Source organism: Gadus morhua, chromosome 1 (assembly GCF_902167405.1).
Source record: "Gadus morhua chromosome 1, gadMor3.0, whole genome shotgun sequence".
NCBI classification, from domain to species: Eukaryota; Metazoa; Chordata; class Actinopteri; order Gadiformes; family Gadidae; genus Gadus; species Gadus morhua.
In genome coordinates this window covers 2,985,874-3,013,398 of record NC_044048.1, presented here as the reverse complement: position 1 = coordinate 3,013,398, position 27,525 = coordinate 2,985,874, and the positions used below count along the sequence as shown (strand labels likewise).

General features: G+C 46.8%; 2 protein-coding genes and 1 long non-coding RNA gene across 4 annotated transcripts in view; 2 read left to right on the top strand and 1 right to left on the bottom strand.

The window, feature by feature from the left end:
- LOC115545877 (solute carrier family 2, facilitated glucose transporter member 11) overlaps positions 1-722 on the top strand; it is a 24,769-nt gene extending 24,047 nt beyond the window's left edge. The window contains exon 12 of the mRNA XM_030359394.1: positions 59-722. Within this exon, the coding sequence (XP_030215254.1) occupies positions 59-247 (189 nt within the window). The 3' untranslated portion in view covers positions 248-722. The remainder of the gene's footprint in view (positions 1-58) is intronic.
- On the bottom strand, positions 361-27,525 carry patz1 (POZ/BTB and AT hook containing zinc finger 1). 2 transcript variants are annotated; one of them, XM_030357590.1, is made up of 4 exons: positions 26,152-27,525; positions 12,739-12,802; positions 12,479-12,650; positions 361-4,270 (listed from the first exon to the last, which is right to left on the bottom strand). In XM_030357590.1, exons 1-4 carry the CDS (start codon positions 27,372-27,374, stop codon positions 3,804-3,806), a joined length of 1,926 nt encoding a protein of 641 aa, XP_030213450.1. In that variant the 5' UTR covers positions 27,375-27,525; the 3' UTR covers positions 361-3,803. The 2 variants fall into 2 exon arrangements, with proteins under 2 accessions (XP_030213450.1, XP_030213458.1); XM_030357598.1 differs by lacking the exon at positions 361-4,270 and adding an exon at positions 4,856-9,884.
- On the top strand, positions 23,713-24,807 carry LOC115548696 (uncharacterized). Its single transcript, XR_003977630.1, has 2 exons — positions 23,713-24,074; positions 24,145-24,807. It is a non-coding gene; the product is annotated as an uncharacterized LOC115548696 (long non-coding RNA).

The following is a 27,525-nucleotide window of genomic DNA, read 5'->3' as shown; positions in this document are numbered from 1 at the left end:
TGTAGCTTTTCACTAGAGTAATGTGCATCACCATCTTTTCTCTCGTTTCCCCCTCTAGGGTGCAATTGGACAGTTTTGCTTCCTGATTTTCGTGGCCTACTGCATCTTCAGTTCGGCGTTCATGCTGTACTTTGTGCCCGAGACTAAAGGGAAATCGATGATTGAGATTGCAGAGGCTTTTAACAAATTGAATTACAAACACAAGCACACAGAGAAGGAACCTAATATGCTTCAAACTCAATTTTAATAATGTAAAATTTGTTGTATTGTTTATCTATGCCATTTTATTTAAGGTAATGTATTTAACAATTCCAAAGGAGAATTTGACTTCAAATAAAACAAGACCCAAGAAACAAGTTATTGACTTTTTTTACGCAAATTTATTTCATACCCACCTCTGTCCCAATAAAGAGACATGGGACTCAATAACAGAATACAAAAAACAATATCTATAGAAAAGTATGCTTGGATTGTATACGTCCAAAACACTTATAACAAAACATGTTATAAACATGTTACATTTCGAAGACAATCTTGCTGAGCATGAAGAAAAGAGGTTAAGTTAAAATGTCTGCATGTGCATGTTTGTTTCATACAAGAGTGTCTAAGCAAGTTACTGTATACGTTTGCCTACCCTCCGCAAAAAGAAACGTTTTTATCTGTTGCTGCTCACAATCAGTATTTTGAAGGCACTTTGCAACAGACTCCCCCCCCCCCCCAAAGAAAAAAATTAAAATAAATCACAGATTACACAAATGCCGAAAATGGCAAGCATGTCTTAAGGAAATCAAGGTATTTAAATAGGTATTTGCCCCTTTGAAAGCAACCTTTAATCCACAACTACAGGGAACAGGTAATAGTGCGTGGCAGCAGCAGACAGAATCAAATCAAAGGGAACAAATGGACAAAAATAATCAAGCCAACAGCACTTAGGAGTGCTGCCGACAGTGGTGGTTCTACGTCCACCTCGTGGCCCTACGGACTTCGATGGGGGTTTCAGTCCGTCTTTGCACGGCACCTTCGCAACAAGCAGGTGCGCCTCCAGCCATAGGAGGCGCCAATATGCAATTCCCCACACAATGTTATGATACATCATAGAAAACCGCTTCGCGGCACAGATGTTTTTTTTCTTTTAAACTGCTCGTGGCGCCCCCCAAGTGTTATGAAAGAATGGTGCCCCAGGCGACTGCCCGGTTCGCCCGTGCATAAACCGCCACTGGCTGCCAAAGCAGGAGCGATGAACAGTGGTCTGCCCATCACCAGATCAGACAGTGCTAGTGGAGCAGGAGCGATGAACAGTGGTCTGCCCATCACCAGATCAGACAGTGCTAGTGGAGCAGGAGCGATGAACAGTGGTCTGCCCATCACCAGATCAGACAGTGCTATTGGAGCAGGAGCGATGAATCGTGATCTGCCAACTCTCACCTGATCAGACAGTGATAGCGGAGCAGGATCGATGAACAGTGATCTGTCGCTAACACCTGGTAGCACAGCCTGTGGCCAACTCCAGTAGACACGTCAACCAAATGGCTATACATTTACATTCCTTTACATTATGGAGAAAAATAACAAAATAAATAAGTACAGGACTACTGAGGAACACTCATTTATATGTACATATATAGGTATAGTTATATATGCCAGAGAACATGTGAATATTAAAGTATATACACTTTTTGCCCAATGCAATTTAGCCATAAATATATGCATAAGGAATTGAGCAATCAAAATGAACGTAAAGCAACTAGAAAACAGTTACAGAAACACGGACACAAAAGTAAGCTTATCCACAGTATACTCTTCTTTACAATGACATTCAGAGCCCAGCCTTCTTTTTCAATGACCCGCATCGTGGAAAAAAACCCTAACAAACGTCTGATGCCATAGAGCTGATTTGTGTTAGATGTTCAATCATTCCCAATATAAGATTAACAAATACCTCAAACACACCCGGTCCAAAATCATCCCCACCCTGTTTGGTGTGACAATCAAAGGCATCATTTTAAATCTGATAAGTTAACCTCCAGTTGTTTCGTAGCCTAATAAATAAGATTGAGGCCTTACACAACTTGTGTAACGAAGTAGTATTGTATAGCCATTTTCATTCAATCATTGTTCATAAAAAGCAGTAGGCGACCAAGATAAAAAATATATATACATGGAGGGTAAAAAAAACAAGATTGCAAGCAAGTTAACCCAGCTGCGTTTAGAAAGAAAACGTACCTTAATATACTCTTCTCCAATTAAATTAACGTCTTGGCAAGGTAAAAGGCATATGATTATTTTTTGCTCATTTACATTCTGAAACAACGCTGTTACGACCAAGACACACTTTGATAGAGAGCCCTTGCACATTAAAAATAAGTTATCAAAAAATAAAGATGGTTGTGTGCAGCTATAAACCAACCCAACAGCCTTAACGTTAGGGCTTCATTTTAAATTAAGGATACATGCTGGTCTGTGGCATCAGTCACACAGATGGTTATTTCACAGACACACTAAAGTGGAAAGTTATCTTAATTCTGCAAAAAACACAAAATGTTCACAATATAAAAAAAGAAAAGCTCTACAGAAAACGAACAGGGCACAAATAAATTACTAAAATATAATTATTTTCTCACAATTTATAACAATTACAACTGAAATTGGTCCCTGGTTAATATACAAAACTGTTGAGGTTGAGGAGATGAGAAAGGTCTTGGTAAAATGTTTGAAAGGGATTTGGAAAGCTAATTTATAGCATCCTAGAGGCAAGTTTCCACACATTCAGTGAGACTGGTAGAGCATGATCACATTAAGTCTCTACTCAACAATCCACCTCGGAAACAGGTCAATGCAATAACGTAAATAACACCATGGTACATCTTAAATAGATCTACCAGTTATCGTTAAAGTCACGCTTTAGTACTTCAATAAGCATTATGCAATATAAATGTTACCCAAAAAGTCTGCTTGCATAAAAAAGAAGTTAAATGTAACAAGGTCACTGGTAGGCCGTGCTGGACTGCACCTTCACTTCATTTGCTGTTGAGGTAGCTACCTTCTTCAGATGTATACTGACTGTGGCTGGCAATAGGACTGAGCTATTCAACATTTAAGAACCAACATATGGCTTTGTTTTCACAAAAGGAACAACTTGTGGATGAATGGTTTGTTGAAGTTAAAAAAGAAATTGTGAATCAAGAAAAAGTATCCCACTGAATTGACTTGAGCATGTAACTGTGCAAACATACCATTCAACCAAAGTATGGTCATTATAATGTCTCCTGAAACAAGCAAAAATAAACGTAGAACTGTGAAAAAAAGAAATAAATCCCTTTCATTGTTTTAACGCAAACGAGTCAATTTGCAGCCTTCAAAGCCAGTAAAAGTCAGAACCAACAAATAATGGACAGTATCATGAACTTCTGATAAATAATTGACTTCGAAGACTAATCCACCCCACATCGATCCAGACAGACGTGGCTGAGCGGGCTGGTGTAGAAACAGCTGGAGAGCTAGAGCTAGTCATCGTATTCAATACAAGCGTATCTAATGCAAGATCAAGAACAATGCGTCAGCTTTCTTTAAGCACTTTCACTACTCTGGAATGAAGGAAAAATAAAATCTCAATACAGCGCTATGACAAATAGATCATGACCAATAGTAACAAAGGTGAATGCACAGTGAGCAGTGCCATGAACAGCAGACAACAGTCAGTCTTGTGGCAGAACTATTCCCAAAAACAGAGGACTTAACCTCACCACAAGGGGTTCAGGAGAGTCCCCAGAAGTCGTGTCTCTCCCTGTTCCCCTTCGTTCAAATCACTTCCCTGCAAAGTCCAGTGCGCTCGGCCCCCCGTCGGGGTCCGCCAGGGACGAGGCGAAGGCCGACTGGACGATCTGAAAGCCGAACGACTCCAGCAGGGACATGTTCTGCTGGGAGGAGAAGGGGGACGGGGCCTGCGGGACGGGGCCCGAGGGGGCCCTCGTCGGGCCCTTCTGGCCCTCGTGGACGCGGTGCTGATGCTTGTTGAGGTAGGACTTGGTGCGGAAGGCCTGACCACAGAGGCTGCAGGCAAACTTCTTCTCCACGTCGGCCCTGACCTTTGACCCCGAGGGGAAGGTCCTGTCAGCGGAGGAGGAGGGGGAGCCGTTGGAGGCCGGTGACGTCATCTCCACCTCGTCCGGGTCAGGCTTCTGCGGGGACTTGAGCTCGTCCCCATTGGTCAGCTCAGCGAATGAGGGGTCCGACTCCTCTGAGTCCAGGTGAGGACACTTCTCCGGTCGGTCTGAGGGGGAAGGCCGCCGTGGTCAGACAGACAGACAGACAGACAGACAGACAGACAGACAGACAGACAGACAGACAGACAGACAGAGGTAGGAAAGATCGGAAGAAGAGAGAACAAAATCAGAGAAGAAGTTGAGGGGAGAAAAGAGGCCTGAATTAGTTGAGGTTCTCTATGAATTGTTACGGTCATCACTCACACATCAAATACAACTCTCAATGGTTCACTTCAATCCAGCCGCAGACCGTCACCTTAAACATCTGAGGAGGCACCGCAACACAGGACAGTGAGGATCATGCCTTGAACCATGAGATGGGACACGGCCAAACTCCACACAACCAACACACATGTGCCAAGATGATTGTGATTTTGTGAAGCCCACTTTCATCTCCAATCGCTCGGCCCAAACCATTTGTGCAATGTGGACTGTGGTGTGCTCTACTCGTCCAATCGGTGAGCAGCTAACAGCATGCCCCGCCCCTCCGGCTGCTGGACTGACCTGTGACAGGCCCATGGAAGGGGAAGGCCGAGCGACACTCCCAGTAACAGGGGGGGGCACCCTGCAGGCCCGGGGCCGGGGGGCCGGGCTGGGCGGGACAGGGGGGTCCAGAGAGTCCGTGACATCCCCCCTCTGCCTCGGGTAAGGAGACAAGCAGCTGGTGACCGGCACACAGGTCTACCTCACGCCCGGGAGAGGGGGCGTTGGGGGGGACAGACAAAACAAGCCAGTGGAAACCAGAGAGAGGAGATTACCCCAAGTTCTACTTTAATGCACGTCTGTTTGCACACAGAAAGGCAGGCCAAGCCAACATGATTAGTTTGATCACATTCATGTTTTCTGCCATCGAAATGCTGTGACCTGAATATATGGGCAGATATGTTCAAGTTATTGGTCTTGATCTAGAGAATTTGCCTAAGCAAATGTTTAAAATCAATTTCTTTGGTCTGCACCAAATATTCAAGGCAACACATGCAATGCGCTGGCTCCCCCATGCAGCTCCATGGACAGACCAGACAGATGAGCACAGATCCTTGCTGCATCTGGGCATCAAGGATCTATAGCTTATATTCTCAGCCTTACTTTTGGATTCAGTCTTAAGAGTTTCCCGTTTCTCACAAGTGCCAGACCACTCTAGTCTATAGAGACATTAAGCGAATCAGGTTTCAATTCAATAACCAAAACGTGTTGTACCTAATCCATCTTTATTGGGGCCAAGTTCATTCTACCCCACCGGCATTTGTTGCTTGTTCCTGCAATTATGCCAAATTTAAGCTAGCTCTCAGCTTAAAATAACCTGTAGTAGATGTTGATCGACAGTTATTTCAATGTTATCAAAATCACATACTTAAAATTATATATTCTACAATTAAAGAATGGTGGCAACTTGGCAAGCCCATACCTTTTTGTTTACAATAACGTACTGTTGACACTCCAAAATCCCCCCCCCCTCAAACCAACAGCCAGCTATGCAAGTTTGTTTTCACAGTTGCACAGACAGTTAGTGTGGACTCTCTTGCACAGCTATTGAGTTTATTCAATAATGAAAGTCTGTCTCCTACTAATGTTGCACATTGCGACTTCAAGCGCATAAAAAAAAGACAATGATAGGTCCTTCCATTACGTGCCAATACCCAACCACCACCCATGGCCGAGATTCCAACCGGCCTCATGCAACTACCACTTCTACGCTCTGCTGAAATGAGGAGGAAAGCTTCCTAATATAGTACTTTTGGGCGACATCCTTTATGCTTATTTTGATTTTCGTGACTAGGGACTCATTGATGATCAAGTGGCGTTCATCATGTTTACGCATCATTTACGACAACTTCCTGTACTGAATTCAAGTTTCTTGAATCAGACATGGCACACTCAGGTAAGATCAAGTAAAGTGGAAACATGCACAACGACTGACCAAGTAATACACTCAAGACTGGAAAATGACCAGCACATCTGAGTAGCAGCTTATGCAGTTTGAACATCGTTTTATGTTCAAATGATATTCAACAGACACACAATAATCATCTGTAAAATAATTGCCAACAATGTTTGTATAAACTATGCATTTTATATGTTTGTTAAAAGAATTGTCCAAAAAGAGAAAGATGCTTGTGGATAAGGAAGATAGATAACGTTACTTTAGGGAGGGGCTCAGGGTTTGATTCTCTAAAACATGTGTTTAAAGTGAACCTACTTTGTCAGATGGAGAGTTCTAGGAAGGAATGTTACAACCCCGGCAACTTTGTGATACTTTTTTTAGTACCGACGTTGTGTATTAAGTGTTATTATGAGCGATGTTGTATATGAAATGCACCACATACCTTGGTTCTGACACTCTAGAACAGACCTGGGCATTGTAAGGCCCCCGGGCCACATCCAGCCCTTTGGCCGTTTCTAACCGGCCCGCATCAGGTCAGTGGGGAGTTCATAATCAAATGTAAATAACTGTATAAAAAATAAATAATAATAATAATAATGGAATACAACTGCACTGCTTTTATTATCAAGGCGATTTTTGTTGTTGCTTTTTTTGAAGCTTTGCTAGCCAAACTGCAAAAGCAACAAGGCTGTTTTACCAAGCGTTGCATATCCAGGGGTGCAGCAGCCAAGACCAGCTTTGTGATATCCCACAAAATCGCCAAAAAAAGTAAGCCATTTTCCAAAGGGGAGTTTATTAAAGAGTGTTTGGTGGACTCTTCTGCGCTATTATGCCCAGAGAAAAAGCGGCGTTTGAGAAGCGTAACGAGAAGGATTGAGGACATTGCGGGAAACCTGGAGATTCAGCTGCAAAGTAAAGCAGACAATTTCAAACTTTTCTCTTTGGCACTGGACGAGAGCTGTGAAGCCCGCGACACAGCCCAGTTACTCATTTTTATATGTGGGATAACGAAAGACTTTGAGGTAACGAAGGAGCTGGCAGCAATGCAGTCAATGAAAGGGACGACGACTGGGAGTGATTTGTTCACTGAGGTAAATGCCTGTTTTGACCAGCTGGGACTTAAATGGGACAAACTGGCATCTGTTAGAACCGATGGGTGTCCAAAACTGACAGGAAAAAATGTCGGACTTTTGAAACGGATGCAAGATAAAGTGACTGAAGTGACCTCAGAACTGAAAATGGTATTTTTGCATTGTATTATGCATCAGAATGTGTTGTGTAAGTCAGTGCTAAAACTGAAGCATGTTATTGATGTTATAACTAAAACAGTTAACTTCACCAGGGCAAGAGCATTAAATCACAGGCAGTTTGTGTCACATTTAGAGGAGAACGAAAATGAACATGGTGACATAGGAAGTTGCAGTTTCTCTCAAGCCAGTTGGAGGGTAAAATTCTCACTCACATGCAAACCCTGAAAGAAGCCCCACCACAAACTGATCATCTCCACAGGTAATAATCCATGTTACTGGCACTGCATGGTGAGTTTTCAAGGCGATTCAAGACAAAAAATAAATAATTGAGGGTGAGATGCAAATGATTTCTTCCCCCTTCACTTGCAGTGTAGACAGTGCACCTAGCGATATTCAGCTCAAACTCATTGACCTGCAGTCAGATATAGTGCTGTCAGAGCACTTCAAGTCGTTGTCACTGCTGGATTTCCATTCTTCTCTCAAAGAGGAGAACTTTCCACACATGAGGAGGCATGCTCAGAAGGTGTTTGTTCATATGTTAAGAAACATTTTCAGTGATGAAGTTTAACTAATCAGGATGCAGATCTTCTCTCACTGATGATCACCTGTCAGCTGTCCTGCGCATATCCACCTCAACAATCAACCTGACTTCAGTGAACTTGTTCAAGCCAAGCACAGACTAGATTTCTCTCACTGAACAAGAAAAAAAGACCTGAAAAACAGCTGGAGTAGTAAAACTAAAAACAAAAAGATAACACAATTGCTTTGAGTATACTGTTCAAATAGTGTTTATGTTGTCAACATTATGTTGTCATTTTTTACTATGTCTGCTTCAGTTTTTCATTTGAAGAAAACATGTGGGAAAATGGCTAAATTTGTAATTACGCTGCAAATGAAATAGTAATAACACTTTATAAAGTTCATTCAATGCTGCTCTTTGAAAAATGTTAAAAACAAGCAAATTTTTTCACAATTGCTTTTGTGGATGTTGATTAAATACCAACATAACTGCATTTTGTACCATGTCTGCTTTATTTTTTTCATATTCTTATCATAACATTTACTCTTACCAGTCACAGCTTATCAAATACCCTACATTTTACTTATTTTTATAAAGAGATCAAATTAATATTGAGCTGAATTGAATTTAGCCTATTGGTCCGGCCCTCCACAACAGTCCCTGTTTCTCATGTGGCCCTTTGGGAAAAATAATTGCCCACCTCTGCTCTAGAAGCTAGAAGCTGACACTGTCAGAGAAGCTCAACCCTCTCTCGGATACTGGCATCAAAACAAACTGCTCAGACTGGACCAATTTAACCCAAAATATGGGATATTAGCCTGGCCTAGCCAGACTAGCCAAGGTATGTACCTAACCATGACCTTTTTGTACCGGTACACCCCTGATAAAACAAAAGATATTTTAGGTTAAAATAAACAATGACTAAATTAAACAAGAAATGCTCCAAAATGTTTGTAATATGGCAGAACTGATGCTAAATGTTGTTTCAGATAGTTTCTGCAACTCCCAACAATCACAAAAGTTTTATAGTAAATGAGGTGAACGAGCCATCTCTTAGTGCTAACTATAGCTGAATATCAACGACAGCCCAAACCCAGTCAATCCCTGGTGAAACATCTGCATAACTGAATTAGGTCCAAATGTACAATGCTCTTTTTAGTCATGAAGACAGGCTACTAGCTCCATGCAAATACCCAATCAGATTAAACGGTTGGAGAGCAAGCATGAGGCTGACTTCACAGGTCCAAGAACCTCACATTGGTGAAGATCCACGTCACGACTCAGACACAAAGCTGGTTTTTGCAGAGCTGCCATCATTCACACTTCCACTGTAACGGACACAAGGGGGCAGTAAAATGTTTCCAACCCCAATCTATCAATAACCTGAGAGCAAATCTGGAACGGAACACAATATTGACTGTGCTCCATTATAGACATGTGGAAAATGTTATACATTCACATGGAAAAGAATGTGCAAAAAAAAAAAAGGCATTTTGAAAACCAGTTGGTGCATTGCCACCAACTCAAGAAGACATGTTTGACTTGTTTTGGGCTGTCATATACAAAAACCAAACCCTACGGCCGTGCCCGACTCTACCACTCAGCCATTCCTTGATGCAAACTCCTTCCTAGAAGTGCGGTGTGTTGCTCAGCCTCGGGACTGCGGGTCCCGGGCTCCTAGCGTGTGGTCTGAGTAGTGACGTGGACCTTTGCATACATGCAGGACACAGAGCAGTGGTTTGGTCTTAAGCAAGCAGCTTAAGCACCCCCCCCAGTGAGCAGCAAAGCGGATGAGCGGCGAACACACAAGGTGGCCGACAGCTTGCCTTCGACGGAGCACGGGCGTCCTGAGAGGTAGGCGTGGCCGTTGTGAGTCTGGGCCCCCCCCCCGGGCCCCGCGGGCGGGGGGACCAACACCAGAGCGTGGTGGGCTTTAATGTGCACCTTAAGGTACGAGGCGGTGGAGAACCCTGGGGACCGGGAGGGGGAGAACAGGAGAAACAACACAAGGAATAGGAGGCTGAGTGGGTGTGGTCACCTGGCTCCACGGCATCTCAGCCAATCAGAGCCACGCATGAACACACTTTTTGGTTTGCGATTTCTCCGGCCCGCCATTTAAAGTAAATGTTCTGTGTATGGAGGAAATAAACTTTGGAGAAGTTTCTTGGTCGGTTGGAAGATTTGTGAGCCAATGTCCAAATGGCTTCAGAACACATGTATGTGCTGATGTTAGGCAAGTATTGATACCTTATGATTGAGCTGAAAAAAACATTGACAGATACATTGTTCAGATTTTCTTTTTGATCCCCAACTTGGACAGATAGGAATAGTAACGGATTAAAACAGGGTTTGGATAACCAGAGCTCTGCATTACATGTCTTCCATTCCAGACCTACAGGAATTAAGACTTTCGACCGTTATATTACACTTCTTAACTGGTTATAAAGAGTTGACAGATAAGAATAAATATACTATGAAGAATGTACTATATAAGTACTTTGGTAGTATTTTACCATTTAAGTGGTAGTGATAATCCAGTCCAAATGTTAGTCACGGAACAGATAATTGCTACCCAATAACCACCCTAGCAGAAATGTCTATCCAACTATTCTAAAGGGCTTGTAATAGAGTGGCGAAGTCCCGCCCCTTCCGGTAGAGCCCATGGGACCTATGAGATCGAAAAATATGAATCGGTTTCAATTAGGGCTGCACGATTATTGCCAAAATGATTATCACGATTATTTTTCATCAATATTGATATCACGATTATTTACCACGATTATTCATTGAAAAAAAAATCTTTCGAATTTCTACCACCCCCTTGTGGTAGGAGCCACACACTGTGCTCAGCGGCAAATTGCCGCCAGGCCACGCCCCCCCCCCCCCCCCCCGTTTTCGGGGGGGGGGGGGGGGTGAGTGCGGCTTCGGGGCTTCGGGGGGGTGAGTGCGGCTTCGCGCCGCACTCACGCATTCACATGGAAAAGTGACACGCAGACAGGTGTACAGGGAGCGCTTGGTTTGCTTTGCAGCGGAGGTAGAGCGTTTACTGCATGGGCGGGGCTCGTTTCTTTTTTCGTTTTCTTTTTTTTGCGGATGCATTATTTAAAATTTAAAATTTAAATTAAAAAAAATAAATAAATTGAATAATTATTTAAAATGTAAAAAAAATATCGCGAAAATATCGCGAGAACACTACGCGTCATCGTGGGATGCCAATATCGTCATCGCGATAAAAATTCGATATATTGTGCAGCCCTAGTTTCAATGGAGAGAAAGTATTCTGGTCCCAGTCTTTATATGCCCCTTTTAAACATATGTTGTTTGTGGATTTAAATGATCATTTTTTATGCAAAGAAAACAAAACATCTTCGTGAAGAAGTTTGATAATGTTAGGTTTTTGCCAAGGGGAGGATAAAAGCATCAAAAGAGGTGAAAACCATTATAAGTTGGGGCATGTGCAGAGTTTCAGTTATGCCGATGGAGAGATTGTCGGTTTTGTCCACGTCAGTCGCAGGGAGCGTGACGGCACATACGAGACATGTAGTCTTTCTCATTGTGTTTTCTCTACAGCCTTTAACTGAACAATTGAACAATAAACGGTCAAACTCTTGACATGAAAAATTATAATTTAAATCCACAAACAACATATGTGTAATCCGGGGCATATAAAGACTGGGACCAGAAGATAATTACTTTCTCTCCATTGAAACCGATACATATTTTTTGATCTCATAGGTCCCATGGGCTCTACCTGAAGGGGCGTGACATTGCCACTTTATCGCCAACAGGCTCAAGTTATATTCTGTCATCATGGAAAGGACCCCTGCAGAGAAATTAAACTAAAAGTTTCCTGACCTTCGCCTGATTGTTCTGTTTGTTATTGTGTCGAACCAAGGCTGAAATCCTGTTGTTGCAAGATATTCCCCTATTACAATCTCAGCTCTTTAACCACTCTTAAGAATCTTAAAATAACCCAAAACTATGCGTTCTCTAGTCAAACACCACAAGCTCTGCTCTCTCCAGCACTCTCTCACGTCTTTCCCCGTTCTCTTCCTCAAACAACTCAACTCTCGCAAGTGAGACTTGGTTGGACACAATAACAAACAGACCGAGGTCAAGCCAAAGGTAAAAAAAAAAAGTTGTATTTCCCTGTCAGGATCCTTGCCGTAATGATGGAACATGATCGGAGCCCGTCAGTGACAAAACCAAGTGCATTCAGAGGATGTGCATTAACGTGGCACTATTGCCTCTAAGGATTACTTTGCAGCCAGTTCGATGACAGTTGCAGCCTTCTTATTTAATACTGGACCAATTAAAAAAAATAACTTGCCCCCATGTGTCCCTTAGACTCAACATTACCAGAAAATAGGGTCCAGGTTAGATAAATGACTAGTGTAAAGTTGTTCTATTTAGTTGATTCTGTACCTCTTGCCGACTAGTTTGCCCCTTGCAGGAAAAGCTCTGGAGGTTGAGCACACCTGGCAGGGGTGATCACACGGACTCAGCCTGCCATGGCTCTCAACAGCTTCACCGATGGAGAGAATGTGACCAGTGGGCATCTCACCTTTGTTGCAGATGCCGCAGTAGTTGTGGGTCCCCTCACTGTGCTTCTTGAGGTGGTCCGTCATGTAGGCGGCCCGCAGGAATTTGCCACACACCTTGCAGGGGATCTTGTCCTCGTGGCAGGCCAGGTGTGACCGCAGCCGGTCCCGGGTGGCGAAAGAGGCATTACAGATCTGGAAGACCGAACCGGAACGTCTACAGCTGATCGCTATGGGCCTCAAACGTAAGACGGTATGTTAAAGTAATGTCTAAAGTCCTCACCTGGCATTTGTGGGGTCTCTCCGTGGTGTGAACCTGTTTTATGTGTCCGTTCAGATGGTCTGGTCTGGGGAGATACAGACACACACATCATTCAGCACCCCGGGGTTCCGGCTTGGATATCGTGTAACAACGGCATGTGGTTTTGCCTTCAACCAACCTCACACACAACGGGGCTGACGCAAGGAAACGCCTTCCGGCCGTAAGGAACTTCGTCCCTCTGATCACTGAGAGCTGCTTCACTTCTCTATCCCTTCTAACGCTTAGCAAGATGATAAAGTAGATTGGAAGTTTTTACGCACATTGACACCTCCCTCTATGAACAAAATGTTTTCGAACAAAGTGTCATGTCAATTATTTAAATAATGTATCGATTAATAGGTTATAGCATTGTAGGGGAAAATGGCCTAGTACATACACAGTAGGATATAGGTGGGGTACATCAAGATCCCACTGTAGTGATCAGTCGGCACCCCCATATCATATACAATGAATATAACAGTAACTAATAATAATTCTAGTTATATATGCCCCCATATAACTACTTGTTTACTTCGATAAAGGTCCAGCTGGAGATGAGCTGTCCCATCAGCAGGGGATTAATTTGTCGGTACAGTGCACTTTTCTGTTGCCTATCTGTGTTTGAACTGTTTTTAGATTGTGCATCGCAACCTCGGCTCTCAATGACCGCCTCGATTCTGTAAGATAGGAGTGCAGGAACTCCTTCCCCAGGGGAGAGCAGATCGTTCAGCTATGCAGCATACTGACGGTTTGGATATGGTGTTTACCCATAGCCACATGCATTATTATTCAAAAGGTTTGATCCCTAGCAGGGTGTAAGCTGTAATAGTACCATGTCAGGAAGTCATTTACCTGGTGCGATATTTACATTGAGGAAATTACCAAATGTACAAAGACGATTTTATTTGTTTTGCGTTATTTGGTTGATTTACTTACTAATTTCTGTTCTCACTTGTTTCTCGAAAATGATGATTAATTTAATTTTTACTTACAGCATGAACAGTCAAGCCATAACATGATTTGGCTCTGTACATGCTGCAGACAAATTACAATCAAATGTGGTTTGACTATAGTTTTCACATATTACAGAAATAACTTACGGTACATAAAATATATAACTACCATAACCAATATACAGTATGTACAGGAAGGAGGTGTCTTTACTATGGATTATAGACACAGGTTAGTGATGGCTGAGCGGCTGTAAATTTCAAAGACACCCACACAACTAACAAAGAATCATAACACTATATTGTTGGTGTCATTTCATGCAGTGACAATCATTTATAACAGTTTAGAATTTCATACATATTGTGGGAGTATTATTTGGCCATATTTTATATTGGACAGCAGCACATTTGCATACTCATTTTGCCGCTGAAATGATTTTTGACAGTTGGCAATTTGACTTGATTTTGCTTTTAGAGCTAAATTTCCCATTTGTATCAGTGATTTGTTACAATGTGTCTATGTGTCGGAGACAAAGTTACACGTTTTATATCACTTTGCCAGGACTTTATTTAGGAAACAATTTCAGATTAAAACATGCTTCTAAAACAGATCGACTACTCTGCCTTCAAGTGATGAATGAAGAATAGATGCAAACCAAAATTAAGCAAGCATTAGTCACTGTTCCAGGGCCCACAATCCTTCTCAGCAGATATCACATCACTAGTCCAGGAGCATTTGGAGCTCTAACGTCGCTTCAGGCGTCCACACGAATCCTAACACGAAACCGCATAGGTCCGGTTTTATTTGAAACCACCCTGGGACCATGGACCTATTAAAGAACATGGTTTATTATCTGCCTAATAACATGGTTATTAAAGACTCCCTCCAGGATTTCGCGGGCCTCTTTTGAGATTGTTGCAGCCTAAAATGCCTGATGTTGCGTGAGCTTTTCCAAAAAGTTGTGACGAAAGTTGCTGTGTTTTTTAGCGATTAGAATGCGAGAGGAAGTGAAAGTTGCGATTTTCCTGATGCTAAATATTAAGTTATTACTGAAAAAAAAATTAATTAAAAGAACAAAAACACTGCGAAAGGGACCTATGAATAATTGATTCTTGATTCTTTCCGTGCTGGCAATTGACTTGGATGCAACAGCCTGTGTCATAGTGATCTGCCTCGTCGTCTGACGTCCTGCTTGCAGTTCTTCAGTTCTGTAGTTATGTTTCGCAGTGGCAAAATGCTTATCAATGGAAGATTTATGCTTATGTTCCACCACAATGTTGCATGCAGTGCAAAATAATTTTCCCCCGCTTTCAGGTAGAATACCAGGATACTGCTTTTTGCGATCTTTCGCAGTTATTTTGGTCGGCAAGTGTGAAACGTTGGACATGTACATGCTGCATGAATGCTGGAATCGCTTGAACGTAGTAAACACGGAAGTAAGGCGGAAGGTAGTTTGTCGACGTCAGTTCAAGACGACGCCACTGATTGGTCAAATTTGCGGGAAAGTTGAGATGGTTGGTTAAAATTGTGACACCGCCCTGAATTTGCGGAGATTGGTTGATGTTGCGTTGAAGTTGCAAATCGCAACATCGCGAAATCCTGGAGGGTCTGATTAAAGACACGGTTTCACAAAAAAATCGGCTCCAGGTGGACGGGACCTGAAAGACATGCACTTTGGGAGACACACCCGCGGATGAGCATAGATGCGAGGCGGATTCACGAGTGTCACGTTTACTTTAGGTGGATGTTGGAGGTTTACTTTTTGGTTGATGTTGATGGATATTGCACAGATACATCTAACTATGAGACTACTTCTTCGAGTTAACTCCCTCTGCATCAGCAACGGCTAGTCGGCGAACATCAGGGTGAGTAGAAAGGGACATTTGTTGAACTTCTGTTTACATACCCGCCGTGGTTTAATTAGCAGCTTGGAAACATAGATCTGTGATATCGTCGGAGTAATAGTTTATACACTTTATGGTTGGAGTGCTAGCTTGTGGAAATTGACATGACAGGGGCTATCGGAGGGTTAGTCAGTTTTAAGGTTGCCAGCCATGTATTAAGGGCTGGTTTCCTATTCAAAGGTAGCCTGTGGAAATGTATGATTACCCCAGCTGCCTTGGCCCTATATAATTCATTACTGCAGCCAGGGGCAATGCAATAAGATGATCCTCCTGTAGCCCTGGTTGTTTGCTTTTCCGTAGCCATTTCAGCGAGCCTTAGAGCCAGACTCATTATCTGCTAGAGCCAAAGAGTAGGAGTAGGTAGGCCTGTCACGATAACACATTTGGGCGATTAATTGCCCCAGGAATTATTGCGATAAGCGATAATATTGCCGTTTTTCAAATAATATAATGATAAAGTACACCCTTTCGAAGATCAATAAACCTTTATTTTTAAAGAACACTGGAACTGGACGTCTTGAAGACATTTAAAATATCCAGAATAAATTAACAAAACAACCAAAAACAATCTATTATTAACAAAAAATGCTCTTGAATAAAAACCAAACACCACCAAAAACAATAAATAAAATTGAAACACTAAATAAAAAGGATGTAAACACGATTGCGCCAGGACTCCGCCTCCCACACAGACAATGCAACAAGTTAGTAGCCGCGTTTACATGGCACATCTGATCCGCATCTGATCCGCATAGATTTCTTTGCGGCATAGATCTGTTCCTAAAATGTGTTCCGAATGTAGGCTACTGTATACATGGCAGTAACAAAAGTGTCCGTTCTGTCTCTCGCGCACACCTGACACATCTCTGGACTGGCGGCGACATAATGGATGTCTTATCACTATCGAGGATTTTAAATTTGATTTTAATGAAAGCACAGCAGGAGAGAGCTTTTCTCTGCCTGCTCCTTCAATTAAGAAGGAGGAGGACAGCGCACCAACGTCAATTTCTCGTCAGATCTTTATATTTACCTTAAGCTCCGCCGCAAACAAGAGGAATTTGGATGCGAGTCTGCAGCCAAGACTGGTGGGAGAGAGTGGTCTTACAGGAATTTAGTGACCAGGAATCCTCGAAGGTCCATTTGCGAACTACTGCAGCTGCCATCTCTCTAAGTTAAGAAGTATTTTAACGTTCAGCCTGCAAAAGTACTACTAGTAGCCTACTCATTCACAGTTACCTCGGACGCGCGCGGACACTATGATACGCGAACACGTCATTAATAAACACCCATGTCCCGTCGCTTAGCAACCGGACACGCTTACCGGACTACTTTTACGGAGTAAAAACAAAGACGTGAATCAGGCAATAAATCCTCTTTCCTTGACAGCGGTGAAGTTCGGTGTGCTTAAAAGTACCGACGGAGCTCAGTGGACCAATTGCGAACTACTGCGGCTGCTCTAAGTTAAACCTCAATCTATTCGGAATAAGTGCATACATGGCGATTAAAACGGACTACACCACCTCTTCTATTCGGCATAGAATCTATGCCGAACAGATAATTGTATTCCGAATGAGGCGTATATGTCGCGGAAGGCGACTAAAGGGGGGAACAGTATATTAACTAAAAAGACTGCTTTTCCCCCCCCAGATCCCGAACAATAGACTCTGGCTAGAGCCGATATTCCCTGCCCCTAGGGGCACTGTGGGTTGGGGTGTACGTTGTGTTTTCAGTGTTTCCTGTACACAGAAGAAGAGACCAGGAAATAAAAGGGGCGAAAACATGGAGTTCAGGGCGCTCCTCAGCCCGAGGACACAAGGATTTATGCCTGGACCCCGACAACCCGGACCGCTCATCACTACCCGCTACCTCCGGAGGACTACGCGACCAGACTTCGCAAGCCAGGAAGGACCTTTCGGACGTACCGTCGTTTCCCTACAACGCCTGCGAGTCCCGTCAGAAAGGGACGTACTCTAGCGTAAGCGTGAGTGAGTCGGATTCCGTAACGTCTGATCACCCTGACGCATCGTTTTGTCTGTTCTGTCTAGAGGATCTGGTGCAGGTCTTCTGGTCCGCTCCGGCCTCCGTGACCAGCGAGGGACGGCGCCGGCGGACGGATCTCCACTCTACATCCTAGAGCACTGTTTATTTGGTTTGCTTTGTTTTTCCAACTCGCCGTTTGAGGGACTGGTCTGGTGCGAGTTGGAACGAACGATTTTATACTCTTTTACTGTTTTGTCTGTTATAGGGATATTTTATCAACAAATCTGTCTTCCTTGTATGGGATCCCTATAAACCAGGGGGTGGCTACGGCAGGCCCTGTTGGATACCAGGCTGAATTGTTCAGCGAGCCCTTCCTTCTGTGTTCCTGAGGTTGGTCCCCCTCACGTGTGTTCAACGTGTGCTGTGTGTAGCGTTCAGTGTTCGCAGTGTGTAGCGTGCAGTGTGTAGCGTGCAGTGTGTAGCGTGCAGTGTGTAGTGTGCAGTGTGCAGAGTTCAACGTTTGCTGTGTCTATAGGCTTGCAGTGGGGGCAGGGTGTGCAACGTGTGCGGTGTCGAGGTTGGCTCACGAAAGTATGGTTACGGTTATCCAGAGTACCAGCCTACCCCCTGGCTTTCTCCCTCCCATATTAAGTGATAGGTAGATTTGACTTACTTGTGCTCTTTGTTTTATGAAATTGTATTAATAAAGCATTTCTGTTAATAATTGATCCATCGACTGCTGTTGTGGTATTTGGGGGAATCCTTAGTTAGGGGTTTGCGCGACACCTCTTTTGGCGTTGTCGGCAGGATCCCCCAATTCATCACAACAACATGTCTGTAGACGGTCATGCTGAGTCCGAAAAGCATCCAGGGGGTAGCCAAGAACAGGCGTCTGTTAGACCACTAATGAACACAGTGATGATGCCATGGTTTATGAGCTCTTCTTGGGTCCCTAAGTTCACAGGCGAGGACGACGGGCCTCCATTTAGCAAATGGCAACCTAAAGTAAGGTCCTACCTCAGAGCACAGGGATTAGACGCTAGTCAGACAGTAGACTTTGTGCTAGATGCGCTAGAAGGGAAAGCTCACCGACAAGTCATGTTGCTTCCCCCCGAACGGAGACAGTCAGAGGGAACTATTCTGGCGGAGTTGACCAAATTATATGGAGACACTGGGACATCATCCAGCATCCGTGCAGACTTTTTTGCCTGTAGACAAGAACAGGGGGAGGGAGTGGAAACTTTCACGTTGCGTCTTTGTGAGTGTTTCTCCAGATGGCAGAGGAGCTCCCCCGACACCACAGGCCCTCGAGACGAGGTCCTGAAGGACCACTTCGTTAAGGGCCTAAGGGAGGGCCCACTGAAGATCGAGCTGGAGCGACATGGCAGACGTAACCCTACAGTGACCTTTGGAGCTCTCTGCGTCAAGGCCGAGGCAGTGGAGAAGGAGACAACCAGCAGGGAAACGCTGGCTTGTAGGGCCTATGTGGCCCCCACCCCCACAGCCTCACACCAGGGACCCATCCCTCCATCGGAGTGGGACCGGCTGAAGGAAGCTCTCCACGCCGAGCTGAAACAGGAGATACAAACCCAGGTGTCCCTCCTGGGCAAGACCATTGTAGAGGACATACGCAGTCAGTTACAGCAGGAACCAGCCCTGGCCCCTCGAAGTAACTACCAGCCTACCTGGGAGGACAACCGACGGGACGAGAGACCCAATCATTCCAGTGGGATGACCAAGGGCGCCCCCTATGTGCTGAGTGTGGAGTCGCTGGCCACGTTCAACGTTACTGCCCACGACGACGTTCCAACCGGTCGGGTTTTCCTGCTCCTCGGCCACTGTAGGGCAGGTGACCGAAGAGGGTAGCCCCAGCGAGACCCTAGACAAGCCCTCCTTGGTGGGCCAATGCCCCGAAGTAGAGCTGATGATCCATGGGGTTAAAATTCCCTGCGTTTTAGACACGGGTTCCCAAGTTACCCTGTTTAGTTACTCCTTATTTCAGCGCTGCGTGGCTCCAGAACTGCTACAAGACCCGGAAAGGATCCCCTGGCTAACCCTCAAAGCCGCCAACGGACTGCGGATCCCCTACGTAGGATATGCAGTGTTAGACTTTGCCGTTGGAGGGATCGAGGTCAAGAACAAAGGGATAGTGATTGTAGAGGACAGCTGTATGGGCACAGAGTATGGCCTTCTAGGGATGAACGTGATCAAAGACTGCTGGGAGAAGCTTTTCCTAAATGGCCATCCTGGGGAAATGGCGTTCAAGTCCACCGTACCCCAAGCCTCGGTCAAGGCGTGGGACAAGGCATTTGCCATATGCAAGAGGATCCAGGCCCCAGACGAGCCCCTTCAAGTAAGGGCAAGGCTGACTCAGCAGAGCCCCATCTCCATCCCCCCACGCACGGAGATGATCGTCTGGACTGATGTTTCCCCAGTAGCAGGCTCCCCTGATCATCTCGTTCTGGTGGAAAACCTCCCAGACGATACCGGAGCAGAGGAGCGCGGTTGGCGAGTGGCCCGGACCTTGAGCTGGGCACGAGGAGGTAAAGTCCCAGTACGTATCTGTAACCCCCAGCTGTTCCCTGTGTTTCTCCCCCACCGACAGGCATTGGCAACCGTTACTTCAGTTGACCCCGGGGACGTCCAGGGGCGGAACCATTTGGTACTACGAGACTCGACCCCAGGAGTGGTGGAGGTGGACGTGCGGCCCGTGTGCAAGGGCTCGGCAAGAGAGACACCACTGCAGGGAGAGGAGAGCACTGAACTTCTTCCAGGGCAGTCGGAACAGTTCTCAGCCTTGCTACGAAAGTGGCCAGGGGTGTTTTCTGCCCACGAGGAGGACTTTGGTTTTACCACTGCCGTGCACCATCGTATCCCTACCGGCACGGCACCCCCCATCCGGGAAAGGTATAGACCTGTTCCACCCACATTGTACCCTGAACTACGCGGACTGCTGAAGAGTATGCTGGACAGTGGTGTGATTCAAGAGAGTTCGAGTCCCTGGGCCGCCGCAGTAGTCCTTGTTAAGAAAAAAGATGGCTCATTGCGCTTCTGCGTAGACTATCGGAGACTTAACGCAGTGACTCATAAAGATTCGTTCCCCCTCCCTAGGATTGAGGAGTCCCTGACGGGCCTCCACCAGGCGGAATGGTACTCGACGCTGGACTTAGCCAGTGGGTACTGGCAGGTCGGGGTGGCACCCCCTGACCAGGAGAAAACTGCGTTTGTCACCCCACTTGGCCTGTATGAGTTCTCCCGGATGCCTTTTGGTTTGTGCAATGCCCCCGCCACATTCCAGCGACTGATGCAACGTTGCCTAGGGGACAAGGTACACGACCACCTTCTGATATACCTGGATGACGTCATCATTTACTCCCCTGACTTTGAGACCCACCTGCGACACCTGGAACAGGTTTTCGAACGCCTCCAAAGCCATGGCCTTAAGCTGCAGCCCAAGAAGTGCCAGTTCTTCCAGCGACAGGTCCTCTACCTGGGACATGTTGTAAGTGGCCAAGGAGTGGCCACCGATCAAGAGAAGACGAGAGCGGTCCAAGATTGGCCTGTCCCCACCACTGTCAAACAGGTACGCTCCTTCCTGGGCTTTGTAGGGTATTATAGGAGATTTATCGCTTCCTTCTCAAAGTTAGCTGCCCCCCTCAATCGCCTTCTCCAAGGGACAGCCAGCCGCTCCTCGGCACCAGTAACGTGGACCGCAGAGTGTCAAACTGCTTTTGAATTCTTGAAACAACAGTTGCTCAGTGCACCCATCCTGGCCTTTGCTAATTTCAATCTACCCTTTAAGCTATACACTGATGCCAGTCTGGACGGCTTGGGTGCAGTACTAGCCCAGGTGCAGGATGGCAAGGAACGAGTGATAGCTTACGCGAGCCGCAGCCTGGTTCCGGCCGAACGCAACGACCAGAACTATAGCTCCTTTAAATTGGAGCTACTCGGTATGAAATGGGCTATAACCGAAAAGTTTAAGGACTACCTTTGGGGTGCAACGTTTACCGTATTCACTGACAACAACCCGTTAGTACACCTCGACACCGCCCGTCTTGGAGCGACCGAACAGAGATGGGCCGCCCAACTGGCCAATTTCTCTTACGACATCAAGTATCGGCCAGGTGCCTCTAACCAAAATGCAGACTTGTTGTCCAGGCTCCCAGGGGCCCTGAGTGCAGGTGTCCAGGTGACAGAGGACAGAGCGGAGGCCACCCCTGCTGAACCCCCGACCCACCTGGGAGACCCAGAAGAGACACCCTGGTTGGAGTGGCAACGCCAGGACCCCGACCTCCAACAGATCTGCCTCTGGGTAGAAGTGGGCACTCTACCACCGGACCTGGACAAGCGTTCCCTCTCTCTCCAGATGCGCCAACTACTGCGTGAGTGGGACCGACTGAAGATGGACAGGGGTCTCCTGATGAGGCAGGTGCTAGAACCTGATACTGGGGTGACAGGCCTCCAAATAATCCTCCCGCCTAAGTGCTGTTTTGGACTTTGGCTGGAGTACCACCGGGCCGCAGGGCATAGTGGAGTGGAGAAGGTCCTGTCCATTCTAAGACGACGGTTCTTTTGGCCAGGAATGAGTAGGGACGTCCGAGTGTGGACGCAAGAATGCCCTACGTGCCTTGTAAGTAAGGCCGGCCCTGAGATTCGTGCACCCCTGCAGTCAATAAAATGTAGCTACCCCTTTGAACTAGTAGGGCTAGATTACCTATCCTTGGGGAGACCGGCTGATGCCTTCCCATACATCTTAGTTATTACAGACTTATTTTCCCGCTACGCTCTGGCCGTACCAGACAGCCACAACCACGGTAAAAGCTTTATGGACAGCCCTAATCCAGCCGTTTGGGTCTCCAGAACGAATTCTGACCGACCAAGGGGGCGCCTTCGAGTCGGCATTGATGCGGCAACTCTGCGAGTTGTATGGCTGTACAAAAAGTCGTACCACCCCGTATCACCCCCAAGGGAACGGGGCATGTGAGCGGTTCAACCAAACAATTCTGGGATTGCTGAGCTCGCTGGATCCCACAGACCACCCGCGATGGCATCACAAACTTCCAGCCCTGATACAAGTTTATAATAACTCTGTCCATGCAAGCACAGGGATGACACCCCACTTTGTTCTGTTTGGACGCCATGCCAGACTACCGATCGACATGATCCATGGAGTGACCCCGCCCCAGCGGCGAGGTGACCTCGAAGAATGGGTCCACCAGCACCATAATACCCTGATGGACGCTTACGCCCGAGTGCAGCGAAACGTCTCCCGCCGGCAGGCGTGGGACCAGAAACGGTACAATAGACGGGCATTGGCTGTTCCTCTGCTACCTGGCGAGCGAGTGCTGATCAAGAACTTCCGCAGAAGGGCGCAAGGGAAACTGACATCAAGGTGGCTTCCCACACCTTATGTTGTGCTAGATCGACCCCGGCCAGAACAGCCCGTCTACCTCATTCGTCCGGAAGGGGAAGAAGGGCCCACTCGCACTTTGCATCGGAACAACCTCCGCCCATGCCCAGCAGGAGTGCTGGGCAGCCCGCAGGTACAAGAGGAAGGCCCACCTGGGGCCAATGTGGATGTCCCGCCCCAGTTCAATCTTCCCAGTTTCCTAGTGCCCCCGTGCCCCTCCCGTCCAGCCGTCACTGGTGTCTCGCCTAGGGCAGTACACCCCACGCTACCCCCCGGTCGTTTTTCCCCTATACAATCCACCTCCATTCCCATAGGTCCTCCAAGGCCTTCCTTAAGCATCCCCACAATGATGCATCCTCACCCCCCTACTGCCCGACCCTTTGAGTTGGGGACCCAAGGTAGGACCACTGGGGGGGGACCAGGGTTAGTAAGTGATAGGAATGTTGTTAACAATGATTCGTTGTTGATTAATGATAGGAATGTTGTTAATTATGATCTGCTGTTGGTTGATGATGAGGATGTTGTGTTAAATGATGAGGTATCCGTGTCCACTGATTCGGAAGCGGACCAGCACACAATGGGGCCTCGTCGCTCCCAGCGAAGCAACTTTGGGGTACGACCTACACGCTATACTTGATTCACCAGGTCGGGCGACCGTGGTTAAAGAGGGGGGGAGTGTCGCGGAAGGCGACTAAAGGGGAGAACAGTATATTAACTAAAAAGACTGCTTTTCCCCCCCCAGATCCCGAACAATAGACTCTGGCTAGAGCCGATATTCCCTGCCCCTAGGGGCACTGTGGGTTGGGGTGTACGTTGTGTTTTCAGTGTTTCCTGTACACAGAAGAAGAGACCAGGAAATAAAAGGGGCGAAAACATGGAGTTCAGGGCGCTTCTCAGCCCGAGGACACAAGGATTTATGCCTGGACGCCGACAACCCGGACCGCTCATCACTACCCGCTACCTCCGGAGGACTACGCGACCAGACTTCGCAAGCCAGGAAGGACCTTTCGGACGTACCGTCGTTTCCCTACAACGCCTGCGAGTCCCGTCAGAAAGGGACGTACTCTAGCGTAAGCGTGAGTGAGTCGGATTCCGTAACGTCTGATCACCCTGACGCATCGTTTTGTCTGTTCTGTCTAGAGGATCTGGTGCAGGTCTTCTGGTCCGCTCCGGCCTCCGTGACCAGCGAGGGACGGCGCCGGCGGACGGATCTCCACTCTACATCCTTGAGCACTGTTTATTTGGTTTGCTTTGTTTTTCCAACTCGCCGTTTGAGGGATTGGTCTGGCGCGAGTTGGAACGAACGATTTTATACTCTTTTACTGTTTTGTCTGTTATAGGGATATTTTATCAACAAGTCTGTCTTCCTTGTATGGGATCCCTATAAACCAGGGGGTGGCTACGGCAGGCCCTGTTGGATACCAGGCTGAATTGTTCAGCGAGCCCTTCCTTCTGTGTTCTTGAGGTTGGTCCCCCTCACGTGTGTTCAACGTGTGCTGTGTGTAGCGTTCAGTGTTCGCAGTGTGTAGCGTGCAGTGTGTAGCGTGCAGTGTGTAGCGTGCAGTGTGTAGTGTGCAGTGTGCAGAGTTCAACGTTTGCTGTGTCTATAGGCTTGCAGTGGGGGCAGGGTGTGCAACGTGTGCGGTGTCGAGGTTGGCTCACAAAAGTATGGTTACGGTTATCCAGAGTACCAGCCTACCCCCTGGCTTTCTCCCTCCCATATTAAGTGATAGGTAGATTTGACTTACTTGTGCTCTTTGTTTTATGAAATTGTATTAATAAAGCATTTCTGTTAATTATTGATCCATCGACTGCTGTTGTGGTATTTGGGGGAATCCTTAGTTAGGGGTTTGCGCGACATATACATGACCATTTTCTGTTCCGCATAGAAATCTATGCTTAGGCCTACCCTACTAAATATATATAATATATATAAATATATATAATGCATAGAACGCCGGTCACTATCGGGAAAATAAGCCCCGACAGGGCGAACAGGCGACCGACGCGCAGCGGAGGTGTCTTGCTTCACCCTGAAGGGGCTTATTTTACATAATGACCGGCGACGTTCTATACTACATCATCCCGCTTATTACAAGGCTACTTGCCAAGACGAAAAAATAACTTCACATGGTGTGTCTTTTTACAATTTATTCGTTAGCAGCATTCGTAGTGTTGATCAGCAGAGAAATAGTCCTTCAAAGACGTTGACGTTGCTTAGCAAACGAAGACGCTGGGGTTGACAAGTTACCGGACTATCTATGCAAGTGAACGGAGCGTTCCACGGCATTGAGAAGACCCATAATAATAATAATATTTCTGTTTATGGCATAGATTTCTTCTCAGATTAGGCCAATAAAGCAATGATTTAAATAAAAGAGTGTGAATGGAAATTATTGCGGCCGGCAAAAAAATTATCGCTCATTTTAATTTATCGCGCAATTAATTGATTTATTGCATATCGCGACAGGCCTAGGAGTAGGTTACCATGCCAGTGACGTAGCTGATTGTTGAAATCCAACATGGCGGCGCCCTGTAACACTTTCACCGTACAATTGAATCCCTTTTAGCAAGTTCAGCCATTTTTTGTTATTGTACCAATGAGAAGGTAGACAATACATCTGTTATATCAACTAAACTTCAAATTTCAGTTCATTTCGTCTTTAAAGTTAGGCATTTAGATTCAGTTCATTCGTTAAATAATGTTATGTACTCCGACCATTATCAACTGTCAAAGGAGTGGATTTTAGGAAAGGAGCGGCACGGCGGGGAATATATATACGGAAGAAAATCCATTCCAGCCTAATTAGATCGAAAGCATTTAATAAGGATGGAATGGATGGATCCAATTAGGATCCTACTCCCTCTACTGAAATGTACCTGTAATTGTCATTCAGCCACTCTACACAGATGCATAGTTATTGGTGGCGTTATGGCACAAACCCACTCATCTAAACAGGATACCACTCCTCTATGAATGCATAGTCATATGAACAGCAGAGTGCTTACTAAACGAGTAACCCCCCTTACTGACATCTACAAACAAGTGACATACAGTGGATTACGCTGGAGATGACCTCGAGTTTGGTCCCAATCATGGGTGGTGGAACTGTACACTACTAGATGATTTATGAGAACACCACTCACCTCGAGAACCCCTTCCCGCAGCTCTGACACACGTAGGGCTTCCCCACGGACCCGTCGTGGGATCGGACATGGTACGACATCCTGTCCTTCCGCTTGAACCGCAGGCCACATAGGTGGCACTCGTATGGCTTCTCCCCGGAGTGGGAGAGCTTGTGTCGGTTCAGGTGATACACGTCCCGGAACACCTTCCCGCAGATGTCACAGCCGACGTGTCGTCTGATCCTCTCCCGCTTGCGGTGGGCGTCCGAAGCAGCGACTCCTCCGTGCGACCCCCCGCCGTCCTCCTCCATTAGACCCGGGTGCGATGCCGGACCGAGACCGCCCTCCGGAGAGAGGCTCTCACTGACATGGTTCACCGCGTTCGAGGCTCCATGCTGCGCTTCGTGGTTCTTCAACCGGGAGGCCTCTGTGAAGGCTTTCCCGCAGGACCCGCAGGGGAACAGCCGGCTTTCTTTGGCGGGGCTGTGGTTGAAGTGGAGCGGCTCCGTCGCCCTCTTTGGTCCGCCTCGGTTCGTCTTTGACCCCGGGGAGTTGGTGTCCTGAAACGGGTTCCCTGACACCTCCGATGAGGGGGTTGACGACACGTCTTCGACGGAATGCAAAACCGGCATCGGGGATTCGGTATTTTCTTCCAAAAGTGCCACAGTAGTGTTGTGATTTCCGTCCACATGTCCGTTGTTTGCAAAGCGCAGATCGTTGATCCCCGTCCCGTTCACCAGGTCCTGCTGGGCCCCGGGGAACCCCGACTCAACAGCCCCCCCCGGGGCTTGGAACAGACTGGCCTCCCCCCCTCGGGAGGTGGGGATGAGGATCTGAACGTTGGACTGTTTTATGACCTCCTGGCAGATCTCGAGAACCGATCGCATGAGGAGGAACTTGGCCGCCGTCATCAACTCGGGGAAGCACTCCAGTCGCACCACGATCCTGGAGGTGTAAGCGAAGTCCAGGATGTCTCGGAAAACTTTAGGGCTGATCGTGTGCATCTCTAGCTCCTTGGCGTCGCCTTCGCTCTCCGGCTGACAGCTGAACACCGACTCGAAGTACTCGCTGCATGCGGCGAGCACCGCTCTGTGCGCCGGGAAGCTCTCCTCGCCGACGCGGAGCACCACGTCGCAGAACCGGCCTCCATCTTCCCGCTGCGCGTTGAGGTTGTGGAGCATCTCGGCGCTGTGCTGACTCACCTGGTAGGTGTACGAGGGCTTCCAATCCGCTACTTTCTCCATGTCAAATCATCCGATAGCATCGGTGTGTAGTACGACCGTACGGAGAGAAACGGGTGACCGCGGACAATAGACGGGTGAAGCGGATTAATACAGTCCCCTTCGGTGTAGCATCGAAGCGTTAGCAACGGCGGGGAAAGATGGCAGCCCCCCA

Excerpts from the sequence above, each read along its gene's own strand:
- patz1 (XM_030357590.1), bottom strand. The coding sequence starts at position 27,374 with ATGGAGAAAGTAGCGGATTGGAAGCCCTCGTACACCTACCAGGTGAGT. Across the intron at positions 12,803-26,151 it reads TGCGGGAAGGGGTTCTCGAG|ACCAGACCATCTGAACGGAC; the intron begins GTGAGTGGTGTT and ends GTATCTCCCCAG. Across the intron at positions 12,651-12,738 it reads AGAGACCCCACAAATGCCAG|ATCTGTAATGCCTCTTTCGC; the intron begins GTGAGGACTTTA and ends TCGGTCTTCCAG.